This window comes from Oncorhynchus tshawytscha, linkage group LG28 (genome assembly GCF_018296145.1).
Source record: "Oncorhynchus tshawytscha isolate Ot180627B linkage group LG28, Otsh_v2.0, whole genome shotgun sequence".
Lineage (NCBI taxonomy): Eukaryota > Metazoa > Chordata > Actinopteri > Salmoniformes > Salmonidae > Oncorhynchus > Oncorhynchus tshawytscha.
In genome coordinates this window covers 34,705,196-34,720,809 of record NC_056456.1, presented here as the reverse complement: position 1 = coordinate 34,720,809, position 15,614 = coordinate 34,705,196, and the positions used below count along the sequence as shown (strand labels likewise).

The window sequence follows — 15,614 nt, the reverse complement described above, 5'->3', positions numbered from 1 at the left end:
TTATAGACGGCCTCTGAACTAAAATGTCCTACGACAATTACCCAGATACCACATAAGAACCCTTATCCCTCCCTTCACACACATTTTAATCCTTCTTCTATAGCACCTAATTTGTCCTATTTAGCTAGCTTGGTGTTGCTAGCTAATTTGTCCTATTTAGCTAGCTTGCTGTTGCTACCTACTTTCCTGGGATATACACATTGAGTTGTTATTTTACTTGAAATGCAAAAGGTCCTCTACTCCGGCAATTAATCCACACATAAAACGGTCAACTGAGTTGTTTTTAGTCATCTCTCCTCCTTCCAGGCTTTTTCTTCTTTGGACTTTATATGGTGATTGGCATCTAACTTTCATAATAAATTAGATGTATTACCACAACCGACCAACCTACCTCAGTTGGTCTTCCAATCACTGTAATGAGTGCGTCCTGGCGGCAGAGAAGTCAGGTGCAGGAGAGCAAAGACTGTGTTACCACGGTGCATTTTAATAATAAAAACCACCGTGAACGAAAACAATAAATATATACAATGGGGGAAAAAACTTTCGCTCGCCAGACATAACGTGCACAAACACTTAGAATAAACAATACCGGACAAGGACATGGGGGAAACAGAGGGTTAAACACACAACATGTACATGTAATTATGGAACTAGAACCAGGTGTGTGGGAAGACAAGACAAAACAAATGGAAAATGAAAGGTTTTGATTTAGGATCAGTTACCCTTTTACTCACATTGAATAGTTAATATCGGCGATGGCTAGAAGGCCGGCAACGCCAACCGCCGAATGCCGCCCGAACAAGGAGGGGGACCGACTTCAGCGGAAGTCGTGACAGTACCCCCCACCCCCCCTATAACAAACCTCATTCACTCCTCAGGACTTTAAATGGCCCCACAAACCGCGGACCCAGCTTCCGACAGGGCAGACGGAGGGGCAGGTTTCGGGTCGAGAGCCAGAGAGCCTCACTGGGGCCTCACTGCGGTGGCGATCTGCGTTTTTCTTTTGGCGCAGCACGGCCTGCTGAAGGTGAACAAGGACAGCCTCCCATGTCTCTGCGCGCCTGAACCAGTCGTCCACTGCAGGAACCTCGGTCTGACTCTGATGCCAAGGCACCAGAACCGGCTGGTACCCAAGTAAGCACTGGAAGGGAGAAAGGTTAGTGGAGGAGTGATGAAGCGAGTTCTGTGCCATCTCTGCCCAGGGTACGAGAGCTGCCCACTCCCCCGGCAGGTCCTGGTTTGCTCTCTACACCTGCCCATTACTCTCGGGGTGAAACCCTGAAGTAAGGCCGATCGAGACCCCCAGACGTTCCATTAACGCCTTCCAGACTCTAGACGTGAACTGGGGACCTCGATCAAACACAAGACGTGCGTTAACAAGGCCTCCGCAGTCTGTAGGGCCGTAGGGAGACCGGGCAGAGGGAGGAGATGACAGGACTTAGAGAACCGATCCACAACGACCAGGATCGCTGTGTTACCCTGTGAGGGGGGCAGATCGGTAGGAAAATCAACTGACAGGTGCAACCAAGGCCGTTGTGGAACGGGTAAGGGGTGTAGTTTCCCTCTGGGCAGGTGCCTAGGAGCCTTACACTGGGCGCACACCGAGCAGGAGGAAACATAAACCCTCATGTCCTTAGTCAAGGTAGGCCACCAGTACCTCCCGCTCAAACAGCGCACTGTCCGACCGATCCCAGGATGACCAGAGGAGGGTGACGTGTGGACCCAATAGATCAACCAGTCACGAACAGCAGACGGGACATACAGGTGCCCTGTGGGACATTGGACGGGAGCGGGCTCTGCACGTAACGCCTGCTCAATGTTCCTGTCCAGCTCCCACACTACCGGCGCCTCCAGGCAGGAAGCGGGGAGTATGGGAGTGGGATCCATGGGACGCTCCTCTGTGTCATACAGCCGGGACAATGCATCTGCCTTCACGTTCTGGGAGCCTGGTCTGTAGGAAAGGGTGAACACAAAACGGGTGAAAAACAAGGCCCACCTTGCCTGGCGAGGGTTCAGTCTCCTCGCTGCCCGGATGTACTCCAGATTGTGGTGGTCAGTCCAGATGAGAAAATGGTGTTTAGCCCCCTCAAGCCAATGTCTCCACGTCTTCAAGGCCCTGACGACAGCCAACAGCTCCCGGTACCCTACGTCATAGTTTAGCTCCGCCAGGCTGAGCTTCTTCGAGAAGAAAGCACAAGGGCGGAGCTTTGGAGGCGTACCCGAGCGCTGAGAGAGCACAGCTCCTATCCCAGCCTCGGACATGTCCACCTCCACTATGAACGCCAAAGAGGGATCCGGATGGGCCAGCACGGGAGCCGAGGTAAACAGAGCCCTCAGGTGACTAAAAGCCCTGTCTGCCTCAGCTGACCACTGCAAGCGCACCGGACCCCACTTCAGCAGTGAGGTAATGGGAGCAGCTACCTGACCAAAACACCGGATAAACCTCCAGTAATAGTTGGCAAACCCTAAGAACCGCTGCATGTCCTTTACCGTGGTGGGAATCGGACAATTACGCATGGCTGAAATGCAGTCACTCTCCATCTCCACCCCTGAGGTGGAAATGCGATACCCTAGGAAGGAGACCGACTGCTGGAAGAACAGGCATTTCTCAGCCTTGACGTACAGGTCATGCTCCAACAGGCGACCAAGCACCCTGCGCACCAGGGACACTTGCTCGGCACGTGTAGCGGAGTGTATCAGAATGTCATCAATATACACCCCTACACCCTGCCCGTGCAGGTCCCTGACAATCTCATCTACAAAGGCTTGGAAGACAGATGGCGCATTCATCAACCCGTACGGCATGACGAGGTACTCATACTGCCCTGAGGTGGTACTGAAAGCCGTCTTCCACTTGTCTCCCTCCCCGGATACGCACCAGGTTGTAAGCGCTCCTGAGATCTAGTTTGGTGAAGAAGCGTGCCCCGTGCATTGACTCAATCGCTGTGGCTATGAGCGGTAGCGAGAAACTATACCTCACAGTGACCTGGTTCAGACCCCGATAGTCAATACACGGGCGCAGACCTCCCTCCTTCTTCTTCACAAAAAAGAAAGTCGAGGAGGGGGGTGACGTGGAGGACCAAATGTACCCCTGACGCAGGGATTCGGGGACATATGTTTCCATAGCCTCCGTCTCCACATGTGATAGGGTATACACGTGACTCCTGGGAAGTGCAGCGTCTACCAGGAGATTTATTGCACAATCACACCGTCGATGGGGTGGTAATTGAGTCACCTTCTTTATGGAGAAGGCGAGAGCCAAACCGGCACATTCAGGGGGAATCCGCACGGTGGAGACCTGGTCCAGACCAGGTCTCCACCGTAGTAGCACCAACGGAAACCCCTAAACATCTCCCCGAGCACTCTTGTGACCACCCTGTGAGAGCCCTCTGTGGCCAAGAAACAGTGGGGTCATGCCAAACTAACCAGGGTAGGCCTAGCACCACGGGAAACGCAAGAGAGTCAATAAGGAAGAGATTCATTCTCTCCTTGTGACCCCCCTGCGTCACCATGCCCAGAGGAGCAGTGGCCTCCCTAATCAACCCTGACCCTAATGGTCGACTATCTAAGGTGTGAACGGGGAAGGGCACAGCCACGGGAACAATATGGATTCCAAAACTATGGGCGAACGATTTGTCAATAAAATTCCCAGCCGCGCCTGAATCGGCGAGCACCTAATGCTGGGAATGCGGGGAAAACTCAGGGAAAGTGACATACACAAACATATGTGCAAACAGAGGGCTCTGGGTGAGAATGGTACCGGCTCACCTGCTGCCTCGATACCTAGAGGAACCAACCCGGCACCGACCGGCAGTGTGCCCTCTGCGGCCACAGATGGAACCCCCTCCGGTCTCCCTGCGCACCTCCCCTCCCAGCTCCATGGGTATCGGAGAAGGGGTACGGTGGGATCAAACCAACAGACCCCGATCTGAATGTCCGCGGGTAGCCAGCAGGTTATCCAGCCGGATGGACAGGTCCACCAGCTGGTCGAACATGAGGGTGGTGTCTCTGCAGGCCAACTCCCGACGGACATCCTCGCGCAGACTGCAATGATAATGGTCAATCAGGGCCCTGTAGTTCCATCCCGCGCCGGCAGCCAGGGTCCGAACCTCCAGGGCGAACTTCTGGGCGCTCCTCGTCTCCTGCCTCAGATGGAAGAGGCGCTCTCCCACCGCTCTACCCTCGGGCGGGTGAACTCCTCAAACTGGTCCAATGCTGCATCTCCCTCTCTCTCCATGGCGTTGGCACTCTCCAGGGCTTTCCCGGTGAGGCACGAGACGAGGGCGGACACCCTCTCACAGCCCGAAGGAGCCGGGTGGACGGTTGCCAGGTATAAGTCCAGTTGTAATAGGAATCCCTGGCAGTTCGCAGCCGTCCCATCATATTCCTGTGGAAGAGAGAGACGAATCCCACTGGGACCAGGAGAAGGAGGGGTGCGTAATGGAGACCCCGGTTATATATACAGTGGGGCAAAAAAGTATTTAGTCAGCCACCAATTGTGCAAGTTCTCCCACTTAAAAAGATGAGAGAGGCCTGTAAGTTTCATCATAGGCACACTTCAACTATGACAGGCAAAATGAGAAAAAAAATCCAGAAAATCACATTGTAGGATTTTTTATGAATTTATTTGCAAATTATGGTGGAAAATAAGTATTTGGTCACCTACAAACAAGCAAGATTTCTGGCTCTCAAAGACCTTCTTTAAGAGGCTCCTCTGTCCTCCACTCGTTGCCTGTATTAATGGAACCTGTCTGAACTTGTTATCAGTATAAAAGACACCTGTCCACAACCTCAAACAGTCACACTCCAAACTCCACTATGGCCAAGACCAAAGAGCTGTCAAAGGACACCAGAAACAAAATTGTAGACCTGCACCAGGCTGGGAAGACTGAATCTGCAATAGGTAAGCAGCTTGGTTTGAAGAAATCAACTGTGGGAGCAATTATTAGGAAATGGAAGACATACAAGACCACTAATAATCGATCTGGGGCTCCACGCAAGATCTCACCCCGTGGGGTCAAAATGATCACAAGAACGGTGAGCAAAAATCCCAGAACCACACGGGGGGACCTAGTGAATGACCTGCAGAGAGCTGGGACCAAAGTAACAAAGCCTACCATCAGTAACACACTACGCCGCCAGGGACTCAAATCCTGCAGTGCCAGACGTGTCCCCCTGCTTAAGCCAGTACATGTCCAGGCCCGTCTGAAGTTTGCTAGAGAGCATTTGGATGATCCAGAAGAAGATTGGGAGAATGTCATATGGTCAGATGAAACCAAAATAGAACTTTTTGGTAAAAACTCAATTCGTCGTGTTTGGAGGACAAAGAATGCTGAGTTGCATCCAAAGAACCTACTGTGAAGCATGGGGGTGGAAACATCATTATTTGGGGCTGTTTTCTGCAAAGGGACCAAGACGACTGATCCGTGTAAAGGAAAGAATGAATGTGGCCATGTATCGTGAGATTTTGAGTGAAAACCTCCTTCCATCAGCAAGGGCATTGAAGATGAAACGTGGCTCGGTCTTTCAGCATGCAATGATCCCAAACACACCGCCCGGGCAACGAAGGAGTGGCTTCGTAAGAAGCATTTCAAGGTCCTGGAGTGGCCTAGCCAGTCTCCAGATTTCAACCCCATAGAAAATCTTTGGAGGGAGTTGAAAGTCTGTGTTGCCCAGCAACAGCCCCAAAACATCACTGCTCTAGAGGAGATCTGCATGGAGGAATGGGCCAAAATACCAGCAACAGTGTGTGAAAACCTTGTGAAGACTTACAGAAAACGTTTGAGCTCTGTCATTGCCAACAAAGGGTATTTAACAAAGTATTGAGATAAACTTTTGTTATTGACCAAATACTTATTTTCCGCCATAATTCATTAAAAATCCTACAATGTGATTTTCTGGATTTTTCCCCCTCATTTTGTCTGTCATAGTTGAAGTGTACCTATGATGAAAATTACAGGCCTCTCTCATCTTTTTAAATGGGAGAACTTGCACAATTGGTGGCTGACTAAATGCTTTTTTTGCCCCACTGTATATATACCTTGTCAGCTCGAATCCCCGAGCTGACAAGGTAAAAATTTGTCATTTTGCCCCTGAACAAGGCAGTTAATCCACTGTTCCCCAGTAGGCCGTCATTGTAAATAAAATTGTGTTCTTAACTGACTTGCCTGGTTAAATAAAATAACAAATTCTTATTTACAACAGTGGCCTACACTGGCCAAACCCAGACGATGTGCCCCGCCCTATGGGACTCCCAATCACGTCCGGTTGTGATACAGCCTGGATTGTAAACTGGTTACCAACGTAATTAGAGCAAAAAAATACATGTTTTGTCATAATACCCATGGTATACGGTCTGATATACCATGGCTTTCAGCCAATCAGCATTTAGGGCTCGAACCACCCAGTTTATAATTAAGCAATAAGGTCCGAGGAGGTGTCATATATCACAAACCCCTGAGGTGCCTAATTGCTATTATAAACGTAATTAGAGACGTAAAAATAAATGGTTTGTCATACCCGTGGTCTGATATACCACGGCTGTCAGCCAATCAGCATTCAGTGCTCGAACCACCCAGTTTATAATTGTGTGTATAGTACAGTGTGTCTGGTAACGGACCAATCTGTGTGCACAGAGTTTCTAAACCCAGATGCGCAACTTCACGAAACTTCCGGGAACCCGTGCGAAACGGACCAGGCCAGGTTTTGACAAGTCAATGGAAGAACAATTATTCCTTAGTTGTTAATTTTCTTGAAATCTAGAGGCACGACCTAGATTCGAACCAATGTCTTATGTTGTGGAACACGTTATCACTCCAACCTCGTGAAAGTGACAAACTGACAAGGTTTTTAATTTAATATCGAAGGAGTGCCTTTTTGCACATGCGCAGGTCGGCGCCAGACGACTGTTAGACCCGATGACGTATTTATAAGCATGAGCTTAGCAAGCCAAAGTCGCCATGACATCGCCTAGAAGTGTGATCGGGGATTTCTATTGGAGAAGCAGTTTTAGCCTACCTTCATACTGTACTTTATTTGGTAAGGCTAAGGCATCAGGGTACAGAAGCGATAGGACAAAGCAGATGATTACTGGAGTGCCGGGATTGGCTCTGCTCAGGTGTGACATCAGCAAGCTTCCGACTCCCTCCTCCCTTGCGCGCTCTCTCTCTCTCTCTCTCTCTCTCGCTCTATTCAACCGGCTGTATTGGCATGGAAAACATATGTTTACATTGCCAAAGCAAGTCTGCCTCTCTCTCTCGCTCTCAGTTCTTTTCTCCTTTGCCTTTGCTCCTCAGCATCCACTTCTGATGCCGTGTGTCTGTGCTGTTGGGGCGACCGGAGCCTAACGCGCAGGGCCCTTCACCCGATTCGCTGCACCTTCCCTGGGTCTCTATCTCTTCCACTTCCCCCTGCCTGTCAGCCTGCTTGGATACCTCCCCCACCCCCCGTAGGGAGAAACGACAGTCTGCTTCACTGGGGAGCCGTTCTGGAATTAGCAATGCCCAATCCCGGCATCCTTTAGCCACTTGGAATATCTCGGATTTCTACATCCGTCCGTCTGTCTCGCTATCCATCTGTCTCCGGTCTCCCTCCATCCGTGGCGGGGGACAGAGGAATGAACATCAGCAACTATGATACAAGGTAATTATTTGTACCCCCACCCCATCCCCTCCTCCTATCCTCCTTTTTATCCTCTACATCCTCCCTCTCTTCTCCTACCCTCATGTCCTTCTGAAAGGCAGTATGTTGGGTGCTAGTGCTTGGTAATACGCTTTTGTGGGTATCAAGGCGCTATGTTGGGTGCTAGTGCTTGGTAATACGCTATCTGGCACATCTGTGTGTGTGTTGCTTAGGCTATCATGTGAGGTGGTTATCATGTGTGTGGGGGGTATTTGTAAGGGGAGGATAGATGTTCACTTCACAGCTGTCCGTCTTGGCAGGGTTTCTTTTGTGTGTGTGTGTGTGTGTGTGTGTGTTGTGTGTCTGGTGATGGTTGTGTGTCTGGTGATGGTTGTGTGTGTACTCAATAGTCGTGTCTCAAGGTTATGCCCATTGTTGTGTCTCAATACTAAATGTTCTGGAATTCTGTGAGCTCTAGTGTATTCTGTTCTATTCTAATGTGTTGGCTGAAATAATGCATTCTGTGAGCTCCCATTGTTGTGTCTCAATACTAAATGTTCTGGAATTCTGTGAGCTCTAGTGTATTCTGTTCTATTCTAATGTGTTGGCTGAAATAATGCATTCTGTGAGCTCTAGTGTATTCTGTTCTATTCTAATGTGTTGGCTGAAATAATTCATTTTGTGAGCTCTAGTGTATTCTGTTCTATTCTAATGTGTTGGCTGAAATAATGCATTCTGTGAGCTCTAGTGTATTCTGTTCTATTCTAATGTGTTGGCTGAAATAATGCATTCTGTGAGCTCTAGTGTATTCTGTTCTATTCTAATGTGTTGGCTGAAATAATTCATTTTGTGAGCTCTAGTGTATTCTGTTCTATTCTAATGTGTTGGCTGAAATAATGCATTCTGTGAGCTCTAGTGTATTCTGTTCTATTCTAATGTGTTGGCTGAAATAATGCATTCTGTGAGCTCTATTTTCTGTTCTATTCTAATGTGTTGGCTGAAATAATTCATTTTGTGAGCTCTAGTGTATTCTGTTCTATTCTAATGTGTTGGCTGAAATAATGCATTCTGTGAGCTCTAGTGTATTCTGTTCTATTCTAATCTGTTGGCTGAAATAATGCATTCTGTGAGCTCTAGTGTATTCTGGTCTATTCTAATGTGTTGGCTGAAATAATGCCAGCTCATTTCAGAATGTGTGAATCAGTTACCCATTCGCCGATGATCCTACCCATCAAGAGGACATTATCAAACCATTTTTATTTATTCATTTATTCTCCCGAAATTCATGGTATTGAATTGGTAGTTACAGTTTTGTCTCATCACTGCAACTCCAGTACGGACTCGGGAGAGCCGCACTGCTTCTTGACACAATGCCCTCTTAACCCAGAAGCCAGCCACACCAATGGCTGGCTTCCGGGTTAAAAAAACAACGTACACCTGGCGACCGTGTCAGCATGCACTGCGCCCGGCCCGCCACAGGAGTCACCAGAGCGTGAGGGGACAAGGACATCCCTGCTGGCCAAACCCTCCCCTTACCCGGACGACGCTGGGTCAATTGTGCACTGCCCCATGGGTTTCCCGGTCGCGGCCGGCTGCAACAGAGCCTGTACTCGAACCAGGATCTCTAGTGGCACAGCTAGCAACTGCGATGCAGTGCCTTAGACCACTGCAACACTTGGGAGGACCCTAAACCATTTTAATTAGTGTTTTCATTGTGACATTGGTTGGTCTATTCTCCATTTGTTAAATTTCTATAACCCAAGCCATCATGGTAATGATAATAAATCATAGATATTGAACAACAGAGTTGCATTCATTCACCATCAACTAATGCTAATAGATCCCTTTCAGATCAGACATAATGTAAACATGGTAGGCATTGCTAACAAAACACATACATGGTCTAACATGGCTTACGTGCAGGTTGCTTAGGCCTGCTGAATGAATGGCCAAGGAGTGTAAAAGGCTTCATTGACAAAGATTATTTGTGAAGCATACCATCGATAACATGATGTGTCAGTGACGACTGAACCATTTGTAGACTTGCATGTCAAGCTGGCAGCTCCTAGGCTCTTATACAATTGAGATTTGAGGCTTTCTCGCCATTCATCAATGAGAGCTATGGTAGCGTAAGCCTCAGTGCCCATGTGCAAGGTGTAGGTCTTAGGTAACAGATAGGCACAATGGACAGAAATAGAGATGGCTGTGAGATACTACCCCTAGTAGACAGAGGGAGGGCTCATGGCTGTGAGATACTACCCCTAGTAGACAGAGGGAGGGGCTCATGGCTGTGAGATACTACCCCTAGTAGACAGAGGGAGGGGCTCATGGCTGTGAGATACTACCCTAGTAGACAGAGGGAGGGGCTCATGGCTGTGAGATACTACCCCTAGTAGACAGAGGGAGGGCTCATGGCTGTGAGATACTACCCCTAGTAGACAGAGGGAGGGCTCATGGCTGTGAGATACTACCCCTAGTAGACAGGGGAGGGCTCATGGCTGTGAGATACTACCCCTAGTAGACAGAGGGGAGGGGCTCATGGCTGTGAGATACTACCCCTAGTAGACAGAGGGAGGGGGCTCATGGCTGTGAGATACTACCCCTAGTAGACAGAGGGAGGGCTCATGGCTGTGAGATACTACCCCTAGTAGACAGAGGGCTGTGAGGGACAGAGGGAGGGCTCATGGCTGTGAGATACTACCCCTAGTAGACAGAGGGAGGGCTCATGGCTGTGAGATACTACCCCTAATAGACAGAGGGAGGGCTCATGGCTGTGAGATACTACCCCTAGTAGACAGAGGGAGGGGCTCATGGCTGTGAGATACTACCCCTAGTAGACAGAGGGGGCTCATGGGCAGAGGGAGGGGCTCATGGCTGTGAGATACTACCCCTAGTAGACAGAGGGAGGGCTCATGGCTGTGAGATACTACCCCTAGTAGACAGAGGGAGGGGCTCATGGCTGTGAGATACTACCCCTAGTAGACAGAGGGAGGGGCTCATGGCTGTGAGATACTACCCCTAGTAGACAGAGGGAGGGGCTCATGGCTGTGAGATACTACCCCTAGTAGACAGAGGGAGGGGCTCATGGCTGTGAGATACTACCCCTAGTAGACAGAGGGAGGGGCTCATGGCTGTGAGATACTACCCCTAGTAGACAGAGGGAGGGGCTCATGGCTGTGAGATACTACCCCAGAGGAGGGGCTAGTAGACAGAGGAGGGGGGCTCATGGCTGTGAGATACTACCCCTAGTAGACAGAGGAGGGGCTCATGGCTGTGAGATACTACCCCTAGTAGACAGAGGAGGGGCTCATGGCTGTGAGATACTACCCCTAGTAGACAGAGGGAGGGGCTCATGGCTGTGAGATACTACCCCTAGTAGACAGGGGGAGGGCTCATGGCTGTGAGATACTACCCCTAGTAGACAGAGGGAGGGGCTCATGGCTGTGAGATACTACCCCTAGTAGACAGAGGGAGGGGGCTGTGAGATACTCATGGCTGTGAGATACTACCCCTAGTAGACAGAGGTAGGGCTCATGGCTGTGAGATACTACCCCTAGTAGACAGAGGGAGGGGCTCATGGCTGTGAGATACTACCCCTAGTAGACAGAGGGGGAGGGGCTCATGGCTGTGAGATACTACCCCTAGTAGACAGAGGAGGGGCTCATGGCTGTGAGATACTACCCATAGTAGACAGAGGGAGGGGCTCATGGCTGTGAGATACTACCCCTAGTAGACAGGGGGAGGGCTCATGGCTGTGAGATACTACCCCTAGTAGACAGAGGGAGGGGCTCATGGCTGTGAGATACTACCCCTAGTAGACAGAGGGAGGGGCTCATGGCTGTGAGATACTACCCCTAGTAGACAGAGGAGGGGGGGCTCATGGCTGTGAGATACTACCCCTAGTAGACAGAGGGAGGGGCTCATGGCTGTGAGATACTACCCCTAGTAGACAGAGGGAGGGCTCATGGCTGTGAGATACTACCCCTAGTAGACAGAGGAGGGGCTCATGGCTGTGAGATACTACCCCTAGTAGACAGAGGGAGGGGCTCATGGCTGTGAGATACTACCCCTAGTAGACAGAGGGAGGGGGGAGGGGCTCATGGCTGTGAGATACTACCCCTAGTAGACAGAGGGAGGGCTCATGGCTGTGAGATACTACCCCTAGTAGACAGAGGGAGGGCTCATGGCTGTGAGATACTACCCCTAGTAGACAGAGGGAGGGGCTCATGGCTGTGAGATACTACCCCTAGTAGACAGAGGGAGGGCTCATGGCTGTGAGATACTACCCCTAGTAGACAGAGGGAGGGGCTCATGGCTGTGAGATACTACCCCTAGTAGACAGAGGGAGGGGCTCATGGCTGTGAGATACTACCCCTAGTAGACAGAGGGAGGGGGGCTCATGGCTGTGAGATACTACCCCTAGTAGACAGAGGGAGGGGCTCATGGCTGTGAGATACTACCCCTAGTAGACAGAGGGAGGGCTCATGGCTGTGAGATACTACCCCCTAGTAGACAGAGGGAGGGGCTCATGGCTGTGAGATACTACCCATAGTAGACAGAGGGAGGGCTCATGGCTGTGAGATACTACCCCTAGTAGACAGAGGGAGGGGCTCATGGCTGTGAGATACTACCCCTAGTAGACAGAGGGAGGGCTCATGGCTGTGAGATACTACCCCTAGTAGACAGAGGGAGGGCTCATGGCTGTGAGATACTACCCCTAGTAGACAGGGGGAGGGCTCATGGCTGTGAGATACTACCCATGGCTGTGAGATAGTAGACAGGGGGAGGGCTCATGGCTGTGAGATACTACCCCTAGTAGACAGAGGGAGGGCTCATGGCTGTGAGATACTACCCCTAGTAGACAGAGGGAGGGCTCATGGCTGTGAGATACTACCCCTAGTAGACAGAGGGAGGGGCTCATGGCTGTGAGATACTACCCCTACCCTAGTAGACAGAGGGAGGGCTCATGGCTGTGAGATACTACCCCTAGTAGACAGAGGAGGGGGCTCATGGCTGTGAGATACTACCCCTAGTAGACAGAGGGAGGGCTCATGGCTGTGAGATACTACCCCTAGTAGACAGAGGGAGGGCTCATGGCTGTGAGATACTACCCCTAGTAGACAGAGGGAGGGGCTCATGGCTGTGAGATACTACCCCTAGTAGACAGAGGGGGGCTCATGGCTGTGAGATACTACCCCTAGTAGACAGAGGGAGGGGGCTCATGGCTGTGAGATACTACCCCTAGTAGACAGGGGAGGGCTCATGGCTGTGAGATACTACCCATAGTAGACAGAGGGAGGGGCTCATGGCTGTGAGATACTACCCCTAGTAGACAGAGGGGGGCTCATGGCTGGGGACAGAGGGAGGGCTCATGGCTGTGAGATACTACCCCTAGTAGACAGAGGGAGGGCTCATGGCTGTGAGATACTACCCATAGTAGACAGAGGGAGGGGCTCATGGCTGTGAGATACTACCCCTAGTAGACAGAGGGAGGGGCTCATGGCTGTGAGATACTACCCCTAGTAGACAGAGGGAGGGGCTCATGGCTGTGAGATACTACCCCTAGTAGACAGAGGGAGGGGCTCATGGCTGTGAGATACTACCCCTAGTAGACAGAGGGAGGGGCTCATGGCTGTGAGATACTACCCCTAGTAGACAGAGGGGGAGGGGCTCATGGCTGTGAGATACTACCCCTAGTAGACAGAGGGAGGGGCTCATGGCTGTGAGATACTACCCCTAGTAGACAGAGGGAGGGGCTCATGGCTGTGAGATACTACCCCTAGTAGACAGAGGGAGGGGCTCATGGCTGTGAGATACTACCCCTAGTAGACAGAGGGAGGGCTCAGAGGCTGTGAGATACTACCCCTAGTAGACAGAGGGAGGGGCTCATGGCTGTGAGATACTACCCCTAGTAGACAGAGGGAGGGGCTGCTCATGGCTGTGAGATACTACCCCTAGTAGACAGAGGGAGGGGCTCATGGCTGTGAGATACTACCCCTAGTAGACAGAGGGAGGGCTCATGGCTGTGAGATACTACCCCTAGTAGACAGAGGGAGGGCTCATGGCTGTGAGATACTACCCCTAGTAGACAGAGGGAGGGGCTCAGGCTGTGAGACAGAGGGAGGGGCTCATGGCTGTGAGATACTACCCCTAGTAGACAGAGGGAGGGCTCATGGCTGTGAGATACTACCCCTAGTAGACAGAGGGAGGGCTCATGGCTGTGAGATACTACCCCTAGTAGACAGAGGGAGGGGCTCATGGCTGTGAGATACTACCCCTAGTAGACAGAGGGAGGGGCTCATGGCTGTGAGATACTACCCCTAGTAGACAGAGGGAGGGGCTCATGGCTGTGAGATACTACCCCTAGTAGACAGAGGGAGGGGCTCATGGCTGTGAGATACTACCCCTAGTAGACAGAGGGAGGGGCTCATGGCTGTGAGATACTACCCCTAGTAGACAGAGGGAGGGCTACCCCTAGATAGACAGAGGGAGGGCTCATGGCTGTGAGATACTACCCCTAGTAGACAGAGGGAGGGCTCATGGCTGTGAGATACTACCCCTAATAGACAGAGGGAGGGGGGCTCATGGCTGTGAGATACTACCCCTAGTAGACAGAGGAGGGGCTCATGGCTGTGAGATACTACCCCTAGTAGACAGAGGGAGGGGCTCATGGCTGTGAGATACTACCCTCTAGTAGACAGAGGGAGGGCTCATGGCTGTGAGATACTACCCCTAGACAGAGGGAGGGCTCATGGCTGTGAGATACTACAGAGGGAGGCTGGGCTCATGGCTGTGAGATACTACCCATGGCTAGTAGACAGAGGGAGGGCTCATGGCTGTGAGATACTACCCCTAGTAGACAGAGGGGAGGGCTCATGGCTGTGAGATACTACCCCTAGTAGACAGAGGGAGGGCTCATGGCTGTGAGATACTACCCCTAGTAGACAGAGGGAGGGCTCATGGCTGTGAGATACTACCCCTAGTAGACAGAGGGGGGGGCTCATGGCTGTGAGATACTACCCCTAGTAGACAGAGGGAGGGGCTCATGGCTGTGAGATACTACCCCTAGTAGACAGAGGGAGGGGCTCATGGCTGTGAGATACTACCCCTAGTAGACAGAGGGAGGGGCTCATGGCTGTGAGATACTACCATGGCTGTGAGATACTACCCCTAGTAGACAGAGGGAGGGCTCATGGCTGTGAGATACTACCCCTAGTAGACAGAGGGAGGGCTCATGGCTGTGAGATACTACCCCTAGTAGACAGAGGGAGGGGGGCTCATGGCTGTGAGATACTACCCCTAGTAGACAGAGGGAGGGGCTCATGGCTGTGAGATACTACCCCTAGTAGACAGAGGGAGGGGCTCATGGCTGTGAGATACTACCCCTAGTAGACAGAGGGAGGGCTCATGGCTGTGAGATACTACCCCAGAGGGAGGGCTCAGTAGACAGAGGAGGGGGGCTCATGGCTGTGAGATACTGTGAGATACCCCCTAGTAGACAGAGGGAGGGCTCATGGCTGTGAGATACTACCCCTAGTAGACAGAGGGAGGGGCTCATGGCTGTGAGATACTACCCCTAGTAGACAGAGGGAGGGCTCATGGCTGTGAGATACTACCCCTAGTAGACAGAGGGAGGGCTCATGGCTGTGAGATACTACCCCTAGTAGACAGAGGGAGGGCTCATGGCTGTGAGATACTACCCCTAGTAGACAGAGGGAGGGCTCATGGCTGGCTGAGATACTACCCCTAGTAGACAGAGGGAGGGGCTCATGGCTGTGAGATACTACCCCTAGTAGACAGAGGGAGGGGCTCATGGCTGTGAGATACTACCCCTAGTAGACAGAGGGAGGGGCTCATGGCTGGCTGAGATACTACCCCTAGTAGACAGAGGGAGGGGCTCATGGCTGTGAGATACTACCCCTAGTAGACAGAGGGAGGGGCTCATGGCTGTGAGATACACCCCTAGGACAGAGGGAGGGCTCATGGCTGTGAGA

General features: G+C 51.4%; 1 protein-coding gene across 1 annotated transcript in view; it reads left to right on the top strand.

Moving 5' to 3' along the window:
• The first annotated feature begins 7,162 nt into the window (after positions 1 to 7,162).
• LOC112226392 (SH3-containing GRB2-like protein 3-interacting protein 1) overlaps positions 7,163 to 15,614 on the top strand; it is a 66,837-nt gene continuing 58,385 nt past the window's right edge. The window contains 1 exon segment of the mRNA XM_042307812.1: positions 7,163 to 7,641. Coding sequence (XP_042163746.1) covers positions 7,632 to 7,641 — 10 coding nt within the window. The 5' untranslated portion in view covers positions 7,163 to 7,631.